Here is a 15,299-nt window from a genome sequence, read left to right as displayed (position 1 = left end):
TCCCCCGGCAGGCGGGGCTGCGGGTGTCGACGGGGCCGAGGCCCCGCGAAGGGCGGCGGCGGCGAACTGGGCAGGCCGGGAGGTTGGACGCGGTGCGGCGGCAGAGCCCAAGCGCAACTTTCCGAGTCAGCCGGCAAACTTCGAGGCGCGGCGGCGACGGCGCGGAGCGCAGCTCGGGCGGCCGGCGCGGGCCAGAGACGCCTCCATGGCCGGCGTGGGCGCCGCGCCTCTTTCGCCCCCTCTCCAGCCCCGCGGGCGCGGGGACACGGGGGCGCGGCGACACGGGGGCGCGGCGGCTGCGGGGGTCCCGGGTGCTCCCGGCCGCCCCAGCCTCCATCGCTCCCCGCGCGCTCATTGGCCTAGGCAAGGCGACCACCCGGGGAGGCGTCCCCGGCGCGCCCCCCCCTCCCGCGCGAGCCCGGGAAGGGGCGGAGGGAGGTGGCCCCGCCCCTCACAGCCCAGCCCCCTGACCGAGCCTGGCGCACAGCCATTGCCACCCGGCCATCCCCCCCGGAGGCCGCGCGGTCGGTGGTTTTACCCAACTGCCCGTACAAGGTGGGGGCTGAGTGGCTGGGGAGGGGGACCGGAGGCCGGAGAGGAAGGGAGCCGCAGCTTCGCTCTGTGCGGGGAGTCGGAGCTCCAGTCTCCTGGCGGAGGGGTGCAGAGCCTGGCCTCCGCCGCTCACCGCCCCGCGGGCCAGCGCAGAGCGGGCCTTCGGGGGATCGGGGAAGCCCTCTCTCCCTGGGGTATTTCCCACACCATCAGCCCTCGGCTCGAGGTTGAACTTGGCCCTGGTCTGCCCCCCGTTGAAAATAGAAAAGTTGGTATCCAAAGTTATCCAGTTCTGGAAACCCGTGTGCGCTCCAGACTTTTGGAGGGAGTGTGGGCTTTGGTATTAGAGACTACAGAACGGAGTTTCACTCTTGGTTTTGCTGCATGACCTTGGTCGAGTCACGGACTTGCGGACTCCTCCACACGGAGGGGCTGGTGCCTGCCTGCCTTTCCGGATGTGGGAAAGAGCTAAGCGGATGCCAAGTGCACGGGAGTGCTAATTCGTTTGTGGATCGCTCTCTTCCTGCCCAGGGGCGATGTGTAGGAAAGGAAGGAGAAAGGAAGGGGAGAGGTGGGGGCGTGGCAGGGCGGAGCCCGGGATCCACCAAGTATCCGAACTCCCGGACCTGAGGGCGGAAGCCGTGGCTCTCTGCTGCCCTCCGGCGGGCGCTGCACTCCCCAGGTGTCCTCACCAGCCCCCAGCTGAGACGGCGGGAAGAGCGGGCTGCTGTGAACACCAAGTTCCTCAGTTCGCCCGGGGCTTTAGGGGAGGGGGAAATCCAGCCCCGCTCCACGCCTGTTTGGACCTAGAGTCTGAAAAATGGTAGCTTCCATTTATGAACCTCTGCCACCCACTCGGTCATTCGTTCGACAAATACTGAACGGGTGATGCTCCCCAGGCACAGAGCTCGGCGCCCGGGTGGGGTGGGAAATCCAGCGTGCACGGCCGGCCGGCCGAGGGTCGTTTTGGAGCGGGCGTCCGTGAGCCAAACCTTTAGGTTTACTTGTAATCCTTAAGGGCTCCCCCTGGGCGTTTCTCTTCCCCATTTTACAGTTCAGGAAACCGAGGGCTAGAGGACGGACTGGGGAAGACGCACAGGTGGAGCGCAGGCCTCCCGGGTTCTAGCAGATGCTGACGCAGCCTAACGCACGGTTCCAGTGGAAACGGAGGTGAGAGGCTGCCGGGTGTCTTCTGGCCTATGTAGTTCAATCTCACTATTTAACACACCTAGTTAAAAGTCTGTTATTGCAGATATTTTTAAAGAACTGTAAACGCACAGCTTCCAATTGCATTTATGTGGGCATGCGGTGAGTTTTCACTGACCAAAGAGGCAAGAGTTCCAAGCAGAGATGCTAATGATCGCCCGAGAACGCGGCGCTGTTGGAGCACATGAGTTGCTAAAGTGTGTAAGTCTGGAAAGGCTCAAGAGCCTCCTGCACTCTAATTTACACACTTACGTGCTGAGCAAAATCTAGCCTGTGTCCCAGCTAGTTGCCACCAATCCTCAATCAATGGTCTGGTGGAAAGTATATTAACCTCTCTAAGCCTGTTTCCTAAAATGGGGATGATAATCCCACCTCTCCAGGGGCTTGTAGGGGATCAAGTGAGACAAGGGCTGGCCTGTGTCACAGGCTCTGATGGCCCTTTATGATGTGTTCTCGGAGCTGGGTGTGTACAGGGTGCCAGGTGTGAAATAGAGAACTGGGCAAGCAAAGGAAGGCGTATGGAGGGTCCTCCTGAGGCTGGCCCACCCCTGCTCCCCTGCCTCAGTTTCCCCTGGTGTTCCTGAGCATCTTCCCTGTGAAAGCTTCAATGGCTGCTCATAAACACTGAGCTATAAATGAGACATCGATCCCCTGGCTATGCAGTGTAAAATATTAACGATGCCTAAGTGGATACCAGGGATGAGAGCAGAATGTCCGCTCGGCATTAGCAGCCTGGGCCATGGGCCTAATGGATGGGAAACTGACTCCCCTGCTCTCTCACTAGCTTGGGGCCTGCCAGCTCTGGGGCCAACCAGGTCCACTGAGGCTGGGTTGATGGCCCTATCACACTCCCCTCTTCCACAGGACCTGGACAGGGAGGCTGGCAGACAAGCCCCCAGGCCCCATACATCCTCCCCACACCCACGAAGTGCCAGGCCAGGCCTTTCCCAGCTGCCTGTAGCTCCCCTTCTAGAGGGTCATTTGCCCCATCCCTAACATCCCCCAAGTGCCTCCTTCAGCCGGAAGCATACTGGGTGTTGACAGTGTTCCCTGCTGGCTCCCTGCCTTGGGATCCCCCAAGGGGCAGGCTTAGGGGAGGGGCACATATGGAGAAATCTCTGCAGTGCAGGGTGCGGAGAGCTGGGGAGGTAGAGGTAGGGGAAGATGAGGGGCAATGTGGAGGGAGCAGTCGCTCTACCCCAGATGCTGGTAGAAGGCTGGGGAGTCCTGAGCCCTCACTTGAAGACCTCAGGGTGTCTGGGAGGCTCTGAGAGGCCTGGTGTCCTGGTCCAATTTAGAAAGTTTTTAGCAGCTCAGCCTCAGCTGTTTTGGGGTGGGCTGGGACATACCCCAAACCAAGCCTTGCATCCTGCACCTAAGGTCATGGTCTTCCTATGCCTAGAATACTGATACCGCTCCAGCTCTGCCTCCAGGAAGCCTCCCCAGATTATACCAGCCCTGCATCAACCCCCTTCTCCTCAGAAGCCCCCCCCCCCCCGGCCTCTGCTGCCTGAGTCATGCCACTCTGCTGTGTTTGGGATGTCTGCCCAGACATCTTCCATGCCGTCCCGTGCTTCTCACTTCTCACCACAGCTGTACTGTCAGCTCCTGTGGGTTGGGACCCTGTCAGCTTGACCAACATTCATTGGTTGCCCCAGCCTACTGACTACCTAGCTGCCTAAGGATTTCAAAAGGTCTTTTGACTTTTAAGGGAGGGATTGGACTTCACACATGCTGTTTGAGGGACCCATTCCCGGCAAACACCCAGCAAGTTGTTCCTGTCTCAGCCCTCCTGGAGAGCAGGCCACTCTTGGTTCTAGGACATTCTCCTGGGCAGACCAGACATCACTCAACTTATTTCTCCTTGTCATATTTCATAGGAACCAGACAAGAGTGCCCTTGGAATTCCACATCCCAAAGAAACGCCTCTAGGACTCCTCCCCACGGGTGTCCCAAGGCTCTTCAGATGCAGCGCTTACAAAGCTGAAGTATCAACCTTCCCCCAAACCTGCCCTTCCTTCAAGCTCCCCGTCCTAGGGGCTCAGTCCAAAACCCTGGTCTAGACCGGAATCTTCCTGTCCCATTGCTGCCCAGTCTACCAACACACCTTGGCACTGTGCGCCTTTCTCACCCCTCTCTGCTCCACTGCCCCCAGGCTGGCCATGCCATTGTCCCTTTCTCCTGGATTCGTGATGCCAACCACCAATAGAGTGACCATCTCCACTCTGTCCTCCTCCTATCTCTTCCCCCCATTCAGCTACCAGAGTGGTCATCTCAAGATGGACATCAGGGCCTGCTTTTCCCTTGCTTACAACCCCTAGTGGCTCTCTGACTCAACCCTGGTTATGTTGGCCTGGATTCGACGACAGCCGTCCAATTTCCTTTGTGGAACCCCTTGCTCCTGCCAGCCTCAGGCCAGTGATTTCGGAGATTTGGGGATATAACTGGTCAATCACCACCAATTCCTCTTTTCCCACTGCACACCACCCCTCCACTGCCACAGGGATTGGTTCAAGGATGGGTACCAGCTGGGGGCCAAGACAATGAGAGACCTCCATGAGTGGCCCTGGGACAAGCAGGAAAGAGGCACTCTCTTTCACTATGGTAGCTAAATGGCCACCCTGCCACCATGTGGGGACAGCAAGCTGGAGAATGAGGTTATTTCTTGAGAAAGCAGGATGAATGAATAGCCCAAGTTCAGTTGACAGTGTTATATGCCTTGACCCAGCTGTGCCTGATGGCACAGCTAAACCCGTATCTTTCAGTTACAGGAGCTAATAAATCCCGCTACTGTTGCTTAAGCCAGTGTGAGTTGGGTTGCTGTTCTTTGCAACCAAAAGGGTCTTGATCAATGTAACCCCCATTGCTCACAGAACAGAGACCAAAATCCTTAACACGGCCCATAAGGGCAGCTGGCATTTACTAAGCACTTACTACGTACCAAGCACTTCAACACCACCCAGCTTCTTCATTTCTCGCAGCTCCCGATAAGGTAGGGATTTGATAAGAGGAAGAGATCGAAGCACGGAGTGGTTCATTCTTTGCTGAAGGGCACACAGCAGATAACACACAGCGTCAGGGTTTGAACCCAAACGATCCAGCTCCACAGCCTCCGATTTTAATTCAGTCCTGCCATGCCGCACTAGACCAGTGTGGTTGGGCCCTTCCTCTCCTTCCTGCTCACATGACCCCAGCCACGCTTGCAGCTACCTGAGTGGGCCCCACTCTCCCACCTCTAGATCTCTGGGCATGCTCTTCCCTGAGCCATCAATGTTCTTCTTTCTCCTCCTCTTCCTTTTCACCCAGCTAATTAGTGCCTACTTATCCTTTGGTTCTCGGCTTAAGCATCACTTCTGCCAAGTAGCTTCCTTGACCTGCTCCCCCTTATTGGTCTCCACCACACCCCCCATCCTCTTCCCTTTTTATAGTTCTCACTGTGTGAGTTTAGCTATTTCTTTCTGTGTTCATTTACTTGTTTCTGTTCTCCCACTGGATTGTAAACTTCCTGAAGGTATAAGTATTACCTGCCTCAACGAATTTATGAAATAGTTAAGAGTTAATGGAACATCAGGTGATGCTTTTCCTCCGACTATTTTAGCAGAGGCTATCCTGGTGTCACTAGCAGGAACACTGGACTGGGAGTCCAAGAGAACCAGGGCCAAGTCCCTAGTTCCAACCCTAACCTGTCAGCAGAGTTGGCTAAGGCACACCACCTCTCTGAGCCTTCCTTTCCTTCTTTTAAAATGTGGCCACTTGATGACATTTACCTGCCTGTCAGTAAGCTCTGAGAACCTGACAAGCTGATGGATGTGAAAACATCCCAAGACAGGCATGATGGGCCCTGTTCCCGGAGATGCTCCTTCTTCAGAGCCAGGACAACCTAGGAAGTGACACCAAAGGAGCCTACTTCTCTTTGCTTTATGGTATTGCCCAACTCTTCCAATCAAACACACTCCCGGGGGCCACACAGAACCCATCCACACATCTGCTCTGAGAACCCATCTGCTCTGGCCCAACTTCAGATGAAATGTGGGAGGTTTGTGGCAACAGATAACAGAAAACCTTCATTCCTTTAGCTTAACCCATAAGGGACTGTACAGTGTCACACACAGAAGTCCAGCAGGAGGGTGGCACCAGGGACAATCAGCTCAGATCCAGTAGTATCATTAAGGACCTGGGCTCATGTATCTACCTACATACACCTCCAGCCTCAAATCATCAACCTTACTCCTGCTCCCCTCATGACCACAAGATGGATGCCTAATTCCAGACATCACATCCTGACATGACAATGTCCTGGGAAAAAAGAAGGGACCATCTCTTCCTATGTTTCCTTTTTTATAGTGAAGAAGACTTACCCATTAACAACTGGGTTAATTCTTCTCATGAACAATTCCTCATGTTTCATGGCTGGAATTATTTCACACGCGATGCCTAGATCTGTTGTCAGTGAGAGGAATGAGACCACCACTGCAGGAGAGTCTGCTAGCTCTCCACCAAAACTCATTCTCCTCTCTTCTACAGCAAAAAAAGTACTAACTAGACACATGTTTGCCCAGTGGTGACAGCATTTCTCTGACCCCTTTGTAATCAGGTGTGGCCATGTGACTAAATTTTTGCCAGTGGAAGTAATGGGTGCTGCTTTGGGGATGGAGGCCCTAAGTCAGTGAGTGAGTCTCTCACTCATTCTGTCTTCTCTTTTCCTACTGGCTAGAACCCAGACATGTCGATGACCAGCCTCAGCCATGTAGATCACGACAAATCTGGAAGGGGAGGAGAGAGTGGAGCCATAAGATGGAAGGGACTTGGGTCCCTGAATGACCGCATGGAACAGAACTGCCCACCAGCCTGGAACACTCACCCTGAGATATTAAGGGAGAAAGAAATAAACTTTAAAAAACTCTCTTAAAGAAAGAGAGAAATGAGTTGAGAGCTGGCTATTTTGAAAATAGAGGTAGAAGGGAAGAGGGAGACACCATATACAATGTTGGAAAATTACAATGAGCCACCATATACAATGTTGGCTTCACAATGTTGGAAAAGCAAACACTTTTGGGCCAAACTATAGAAATAAGATTGTTGCAAAAAGCATTTTTCAAAAGTCCTTTGAGATTTATCAGCCAAACAAAGATGGCCTCAAGTGAGACACAACAGGTATAACAAGGAATCCAGGAAATAAAGCAGCTATGGGAGAACCATATTCAGAAAAGAACTTTGGTAGTGGTTCCTGAACACAAAACTGACTAGAAGTAAATGGACCAGAAACTGACCAGGTGTTTGAGGGAATTACATTGTGGTAGAAGCCAGAAGTCTGGCTCCCCAAAGCCTGTGAGTAATCGAGACCTACAATAACTCTGGGCCCTTCTAACTTGCACTAGCAGAAAACTTGCAAAGCTCTATGGCCCTAAAGGAGGACACATTTCCCAACACCTAACTTGAAATGTGGCTGAGAGGGAAATGGGCAGGGAATGGAAGGCAAGGCTGGGACTGTGGAGGACAGCAGGCAAGGTGCTGGACCCAAAGAACAGAACTAAGGTAGGTAGTTAAGCTTTCTCATTCCACTGCCAGGGTGGATAGCCCGAGGATCCTCACTATCCAAATCAACACATTTTCCGAATTCAGATATGAAAGTTGTTGTAGTAATGTCAGGTCATGGGCAGTATACTGTATCATCCAAATCTACCAGATTCCTGAGTTTTAGATAACAAGTATGAGAATTCGTGAACGAAATGTATTTCAGAAAATTATCTGAATCTGTTCCGTTCTTCAGTTCAGATATGAAGAAGTTGGCAGAGCCACAAGGTGGGAGGCACCTGGGCCCTGTATATCTGTGTGGAGTAGAGCCATTCACCAACCTGCACACCCACCTCAGGATGGTCACAGGAGAGACAAATAAACTTCTTTGTCCTTAGGCCATTGAGTTTTGAGAGTCTCATTGCTATAGCACCTGATCTAACCTAATTAATGCAAACGTGATGATTCAGATCAATCAGGACCAGGGCAAGGGAGAAGGCCCAGCTCTACTTGTAGCTAAAGGAGGAAGGGAGACACTTGAACCTGGGGCTAAAACCAGAGCTCTCTAATGAGGCAGAAAGTAAGGGGTAGTTTGGGACAGACAAGCTACCATGTCTGTGTCTTTGTAGTATCTAGGCCCAAGGCCCACAGTCTTATCACCCTACCGACTGAGTAAAGTGATATCAAGTCAAGACAGTCGACTTCCTCCAATGCAGGGCTTTAAAAAGGCTTTAGATTGTGTCTTACTAGCCTTTACTGATGCCCTCTCCTTGGGTGGGTCTTAAACAAGTCAATGCCACAAATATTTATTGAGCCCTTACTCTGTGGGTAGTCCTGATGAGCATTCTACATAGTTTTTTGTGAAGATCTTTCTTAGATGGGCTATTAGAAAAGTTCCTCAAGGCTGAGAATATTCACTGCCATTGTCTGAGCCAGGTATCTGCTAGATGCTTTAAAAGAATTATCATCCTCATGTCAACCCTAATTATGGAGGAAATGAGACCATTTACCCCTATGGCACAGAATTCTGGTTGCATAGACTTAGGATCTGTTCTTCCTTTCTTTCTCTCTAGCAGAATCCTCATTTTGTTGGGGGCAACAATGTGTTCTGCTAAAAAAAAGAAAAGCATTTCCCAGCTTCCTTTGTGGCTAGAGATGGCCATATGACACAGTCTGGGCCAATGAGATATAAGCAGAAATCATTGGGTGATTTCTAGGAAACTACCTTAAAGAAAGTAAGACAGACTCAGCTGGCATATGCCTTTTTGCCATTTGTCCTCAGTCTTTTCTGGAATGGGTTATGATGGCTGTACCTGAAGCCATGAGAGAAGAACACAGGTTCCTAAATTATGACTTGAGTTGCCAAACTAAACCTAACAACTACCTACCTCTGGATTTTTCATTGCTTGACAAAACTAAACCCTGGTCTCATTTAAATCACCATTACTTATGAAGGAAACAATCAGCAAAACTAAAAGGCAACCAACAGAATGGAAGAAGATACTTACAAATGACATATAAGGTAAAGGGTTAGTATCCAAAATCTATAAAGAACTTATCAAACTCAACACCCGAAAAATGAATAATCCAGTGAAGAAATGGGCAAAAGACATGAATAGACACTTCTCCAGAGAAGACATCCAGATGGCCAACCGACACATGAAAAAATGCTCAACATCACTCATCATCAAGGAAATACAAATCAAAACCACAAAGAGATACCACCTCACACCCGTCAGAATGGCTAACATTAACAACAACAGATGTTGGTGAGGATGTGGGGAAAGAGGATCTCTTTTGCACTGCTGGTGGGAATGCAAACTGGTGCGGCCACTCTGGAAAACAGTATGGAGGTTCCTCAAAAAATTAAAAATAGAACTACCCTATGACCCAGCAATTGCACTACTAGGTATTTATCCAAGGGATACATGTGTGCTGTTTTGAAGGGGCACATGCACCCCCATGTTTATAGCAGCACTATTGACAATAGCCAAAGTATGGAAAGAGCCCAAATGTCCATTGACAATGAATGGATAAAGAAGATGTGGTATGTATGTATGTATGTATGTATGTATGTATGGTGAGGACTGGGGCCAAGAAAAACAGCCCAATCATTGGGCTGGAGGGTGGAGCAACCTGGAGGTGGGGAGGAGAAGGGCAGAACAAACAGCTGGAGCCCTCAGTTGGGGATTAAACCTTTAAAAGGAAGCTCCCAGTCACAAGACTGGCAACTGGCAAGGAACAGGCAGACATCAGGCAAGGCAGGGACCTCAAAAAGCCAATGTGGTCAGCACAGGAGGTGGATGGGGAGGCAGGGGTTGTGAGGCACACCACCCATCTCTCTGTGACACTGCCTTCAGAGTATATATATATATTTTTTTAATTTTTTTTCAACGTTTATTTATTTTTGGGACAGAGAGAGACAGAGCATGAACGGGGGAGGGGCAGAGAGAGAGGGAGACACAGAATCGGAAACAGGCTCCAGGCTCTGAGCCATCAGCCCAGAGCCTGACGCGGGGCTCGAACCCACGGACCGCGAGATCGTGACCTGGCTGAAGTCAGATGCTTAACCGACTGCGCCACCCAGGCTCCCCTGCCTTCAGAGTATATTAAAAAAATAAATAAATCACCATTACTTAGGTTTTCTGTTCCATGAAGCTGAGGAGAAACTGAGGCTTCAGAGATGTACACCAAGTGCTCAACATTGGTAAGAGGCAGAGCTGGGGTTTGAATGTACTCTGAAGCCTGGAGGCAGAGAAGCCCATGATGATAACAGGGAAGAGCTTGGGTGAAAGGTGAAGGTAGCCTGCACCCAGGTAGTGGCAGAAAGGAGGGAACCTCCCTGAGAGAAATGAAGGAAGCTGACAGATTCTGTATGTTCCAAATGCAGCCTGGGAGGAAAAACCATACATTTTAATAGTCTGCTCAAACAATGATTTTGTCATAACTTACATTTTTAACAAAATCTAAAAAAATATTGAGGGGTGCCTGGGTGGCTCAGTCTGTTAAGTATCTGACTCTTGATTTCAACTCAGGTCATGATCTCGTGGTTTGTGAGCTTGAGCCCCACATCAGGCTCTGTACTGACAGTGTGGAGCCTGCTTGGGTCTCTCTCTCTCTCTCTCTCTCTCTCTCTCTCTCTCTGCCTCTCTCAAAAAAAAATACTGAGATTGTTTTTAAATGGCAGTGTAGCATGGTGGTTAATAGTGCAGGCTTTGGGGCGCCTGGGTGGCTCAGTCGGTTAAGCATCCGACTTTGGCTCAGGTCATGACCTCACAGTCTGTGGGTTCGAGCCCCGGGTCGGGCTCTGTGCTGACAGCTCAGAGCCTGGAGCCTGTTTCAGATTCTGTGTCTCCCTCTTTCTCTGACCCTCCCCTGTTCATGCTCTCTCTCTCTCTCTGTCTCAAAAATAAATAAAGGTTAAAAAAAATAAAAAAAATAGTGCAGGCTTTGAAAACAGACTGTCTAGATTCAAATCCTGGCTTTTCTACTTATTAGACATGTGACCTTGGGCAAGTAACTTAGCCTCAACAAGACTCAGTTCTGCAACTATAAATGGGAATGATAATACATATATCACAGAGTGAGTATGAGGGTAACATAAATTAGTGCATGTAAAGCACTTAGAACAGTGCCTTTCACCCATTTGAGGTATCCAACAGGGGATGAAGCTTCTGTTGTTATCACAAAGAAAGGATTCATCATACATCCTGTTGACACTCAGAGACCAAGCAGGAACATAGGTGAGTTTAAATACATCTGTGTTTTTATTTGTCTTTAATTTTTTTAATGTTTATTTATTTTTGAAGGAGAGAGAGAGAGAGACAGAGTGTGAGCAGGGGAGGGGCAGAGAGAGAGGGAGACATAGAATCGGAAGCAGGCTCCAGGCTCCGAGCTGTCAGCACAGAGCCCGACGTGGGGTTCGAACTCACAAACCGCGAGATCATGACCTGAGCCGAAGTCGGACGCTTAACCGACTGAGCCACCCAGGCGCCCCACATCTGTGTTTTTAACCATACAAATGACATTACCTCTCTCAGCCCCTGTGAATGCAGAAAAGGAAGATTCCAGTTATGATGAGTAGCTGGCATCAGACTTACCTTACCAATGAAAACAACTGTAAAGTCTAGACAAAACATGTAAAGCAACTATATGTAGACACTGGACATCAATTAACATAGGGTAATGATCCTTGAGAATCACACTAAATGATCCCCACATTCATTTCTTCTTTATTTCTGAGCATATTTTCCAAAATGCTGAGCAGCAGAACATCCTAGCACTGGTGGTCACACTGGATTCAGGAGATAGAGATAAGACTTCGAGACTGCCAAGGTGGCCATGATTTGAGAGGGCAGGAGTCTGGAAATGAGGGAGCCACAGAAAAGGAGCAGCCCCAAAATCTATGAAAATATCCCTCGGGTCAATTGTTAGGCTGTTCATGAGCAGAGAGAGACTCCAGGAGGGCTTACAGAAAATAGCGGTTGGGGGGACTGAAATCTCCTAGAACTGTGAGAAAATATCAAGGGTTGAGCCCAGCCAAACACTGGTGAACAACTTAGGCTTTCTGTTGAGGTCCCAGAAAAGCCATAGTTTAGGATTAAGGTAATTCCTCAAGAGAACAGCTACACTTCATAAATAAGAAAAAAGCTGAAATAGACGTATGTTAACAAAGCCTAAAAGCAAGCTTGGACAAGAGGAGTGTGATTTGCCAGGAGGTTAACTCCTGAACAAAACTCAACACTCTTTTGAGGGAGAGAAGGTAACCCAGAGCCTCTACAACTTACCATTCACATGCATAATAAACACATCATTCGGCATGCAATAAAAAATTGCTAGACATATGAAGAAGGAAAAGTGGCTGATCATGAACTTAATAGAAGCCTACAGAGATGACCCAGATTTTGGAGTTAGCAGATAAGGACTTCAAAATAACTACAATTAGTATATTTCCAAAAATAGAAAAGGAAATGGACCAAATGAATCCAAAGATGAAGTTTAAATTTTAACAGAGAATTGGGATCTTGCACCATTATGGTTGATCGGGGAAGCAGAACCACTATGAGAGATATAGAATAAAGGCTTTATTATAAGAATGAGACCTTACACAATTGGGGGAGTGGGGTAAGAAGTCTATGGAAGGCTGTTGCCTCCACATATGCCTGAAGTTGCTGTAGGTCAGCAAGACCAGAATATAGGGGAAAAGGCTGGATACGAAGGGAGAAAAAGTGAGAACGAACTGGAACCCATATCTATCTCTTACTGCCTTTAACACTGATGACAAAGGTGACGTGCAGGAGAAGCAGACACTGTCCACGACATGAAGCTGCACATGTGTCTGACCCATTATTCAATAAAAAACTTCTTTTTTCTTTTTATTCTTTTAAAATTTTTTTTAATGTTTATTATTTTTGAGAGAGAGAGAGAGAGAGCAAGAAGGGAAGGGGCAGAGAGAGAGGGAGACACAGAATTGGAAGCAGGCTCCAGGCTCTGAGCTGTCAGCACAGAGCCTGATGCGGGGCTCGAACTCATAGACTACAAGATCATGACCTGAGCTGTATGTAGTTGGCTGCCCAACCGACTGAGCTACGCAGGCACTCCCCTTTTTTTTTTTTTTTATGTTGAAAAAATTTATATTTAGAGTTAGCCAGCTGGACTCAGTTTAGATGATCCCAATTTTGTGGGCAACATCCAAAGCATCATAGTCAGGAGCCAGTCGAACATATGCTTTCTTTTCTCCACCGGGCCTGATCAGAGTGTTGACCTTGGCCACGTCAATGTCATAGAGCTTTTTCACAGCCTGTTTGATCTGGTGCATGTTGGCCTTGACATCCACAATGAACACAAGAGTGTTGTTGTCTTCTATTTTCTTCATGGCTGACTTGGTAGTCAGGGGGAACTTGATGATGGCACAGTGGTCAAGCTTGTTTCTCCTGGGGTGCTCTTTCAAGGATATTTGGGCTGCCTTCAGAGACACAGTATCTTGGGCCATCGGAATGTAGGTGACGTGCGGATCTTTTTTTTATGACTGTGGATGCCTTTCAGCACTGCTTTCTTGGACTTCAAAGCCTTTGCTTTGGCTTTGGCTTTGGCTTTGGGAGGGGCAGGGGCTTCCTTCTTCACCTTCGGCGCCATCTTCGTGAAAGCGTTCAATAAAAAATTTCAAGGCATGCCACGAAAGAAGAAAATGTGACTCATGCTTAAGGGAAAAAAAATAGCCAATAGAAGCTATCTTTGAGCATTGCTAGATGTTGAATTTAGCAGATAAAGACTTCAAAGCAGCTATTATGAATATATTCAAAGAACTAAAGAAAGTCATTTTTAAAGACATAAAGGAAAGTGTGACTGATGACTTAGTGGATGAAGAATCTCAATATAGTGGCAGAAAACATAAAAAAACTGTATGAAAATTCTGAAGACGGAAAATGAAATAACTGAAAATTTAAAATTCATTAGAAGGGGGGTGCCTGGGCTGCTCAGTCGGTTAAATGTCCTACTTCAGGGGCGCCTGGGTGGCTCAGTCGGTTGAGCGGCCGACTTCAGCTCAGGTCATGATCTCACGGTCTGTCAGTTCGAGCCCCACATCAGGCTCTGTGCCGACTTCTCAGAGCCTGGAGCCTGTTTCATATTCTGTGTCTCTCTCTCTCTCTCTGCCCTTGCCCCGTTCATGCTCTGTCTCTCTCTGTCTCAAAAATAAACGTTTAAAAAAAAAATTAAAAAAAAAATGTCCTACTTCAGCTCAGGTCATGATCTTGCGGTTCATGGGTTTGAGCCCCACATCAGGATCTGTGCTGACAGCTCAGAGCCTGGTGCCTGCTTCAGATTCTGTGTCTCTCTCTTTCTCTTCCCCTCCCCCACTTGTGCGCTCTCTCTCTTTCTCTCTCTCTTTCTCTCTCTCTGTCTCAAAAATAAACATTAGGCATGCCTGGGTTGCTCAGTCACTTGAGTGTCCAACTTCAGCTCAGGTCATGATCTCACGGTCCATGAGTTCAAGCCCCGCATTGGGCTCTGTGTGACAGCTCAGAGCCAGGAACCTGCTTCAGATTCTGTGTCTCTCTCTTTCTCTTCCCCTCCCCCACTTGTGCTCTCTCTCTCTCTCTCTCTCTCTGTCTCAAAAATAAACATTAGGCACGCCTGGGTGGCTCAGTCAGTTGAGTGTCCAACTTCAGCTCAGGTCATGATCTCAGGGTCCATGAGTTCAAGCCCCGCATTGGGCTCTGTGTGACAGCTCAGAGCCAGGAACCTGCTTCAGATTCTGTGTCTCCTTCTCTCTCTGCACCTCCCCTGCTCACACTCTGTCTCTCTCTCTCAAAAATAAACATTAAAAAAAATTAAAAAAAATAAACATTTAAAAAATTAAAAATTTTTTTTACATTTACTTATTTTTGAGAGACAGAGCACAAGTGGGGGAGGGGCAGAGAGAGAAGGAGACAGAATCCGAAGCAGGCTCCAGGCTCTGAGCTGTCAGCACAGAGCCCGACACGGGGCTCAAACCCACAAACCATGAGATCATGACCTGAGCTGAAGTCGGACACTCAACTGACTGAGACACCCAGGTGCCCCTGCAAAAATATTTTAAATAAAACTCATTAGAAGGACTCAACAGCAGACTTGAGCTAGCAGAAGAAAGTGTCAGTAAACTTGAAGATAGATGAATAGAAATTATCCAATATGAAGAAAAGAGAGAAAAAACATTGGAGAAAATTGAAATGAGTCTCAGATACCTTTAGGCCAATATTAAACATACCAATATATATGTGATGAAATTCTCAGAAGAATAGAAGAGAGAGAGAGAGACAAAAAAAAAAAAAAAAAAAAAAAAAGAAAGAAAAAGAAAAAGAAAAAAAATTTTGAAGAAATAATAGCCAAAAATTCCCAAATTTGATGAAAAGCATGAATATCCAGATCCAAAAAGCTGAAAGAACTCCAAATATGATAAGCATGAAGATATCCCCACCTATCCACATCACAATCAAACAGTTGAAATAAAAAGACAAAGAGAAAATCTTGAAAGCAGCAAGAGAAAA

General features: G+C 48.4%; 2 protein-coding genes and 1 long non-coding RNA gene across 3 annotated transcripts in view; 1 reads left to right on the top strand and 2 right to left on the bottom strand.

Annotated features, from left to right (window-relative positions):
- KCNIP3 (potassium voltage-gated channel interacting protein 3) overlaps positions 1 to 15,299 on the bottom strand; it is an 86,003-nt gene that overhangs the window by 28,405 nt on the left and 42,299 nt on the right. The gene's annotated exons all lie outside the window — the stretch shown is intronic.
- LOC123581164 lies at positions 517 to 4,559 on the top strand. The gene is made up of 3 exons (XR_006703648.1): positions 517 to 820; positions 1,607 to 1,722; positions 3,639 to 4,559. It is a non-coding gene; the product is annotated as an uncharacterized LOC123581164 (long non-coding RNA).
- Positions 12,892 to 13,649, bottom strand: LOC123581163 (60S ribosomal protein L23a-like). Its single transcript, XM_045446971.1, is given in 2 exon segments — positions 12,892 to 13,212; positions 13,215 to 13,649. Coding segments are annotated over 2 exon segments (471 nt in total). The 5' UTR covers positions 13,408 to 13,649; the 3' UTR covers positions 12,892 to 12,934.

This window comes from Leopardus geoffroyi, chromosome A3, assembly GCF_018350155.1.
Source record: "Leopardus geoffroyi isolate Oge1 chromosome A3, O.geoffroyi_Oge1_pat1.0, whole genome shotgun sequence".
NCBI lineage: Eukaryota > Metazoa > Chordata > Mammalia > Carnivora > Felidae > Leopardus > Leopardus geoffroyi.
Note: the sequence above shows the minus strand (reverse complement) of the source record. Positions and strands in the feature narration are given on the sequence as shown.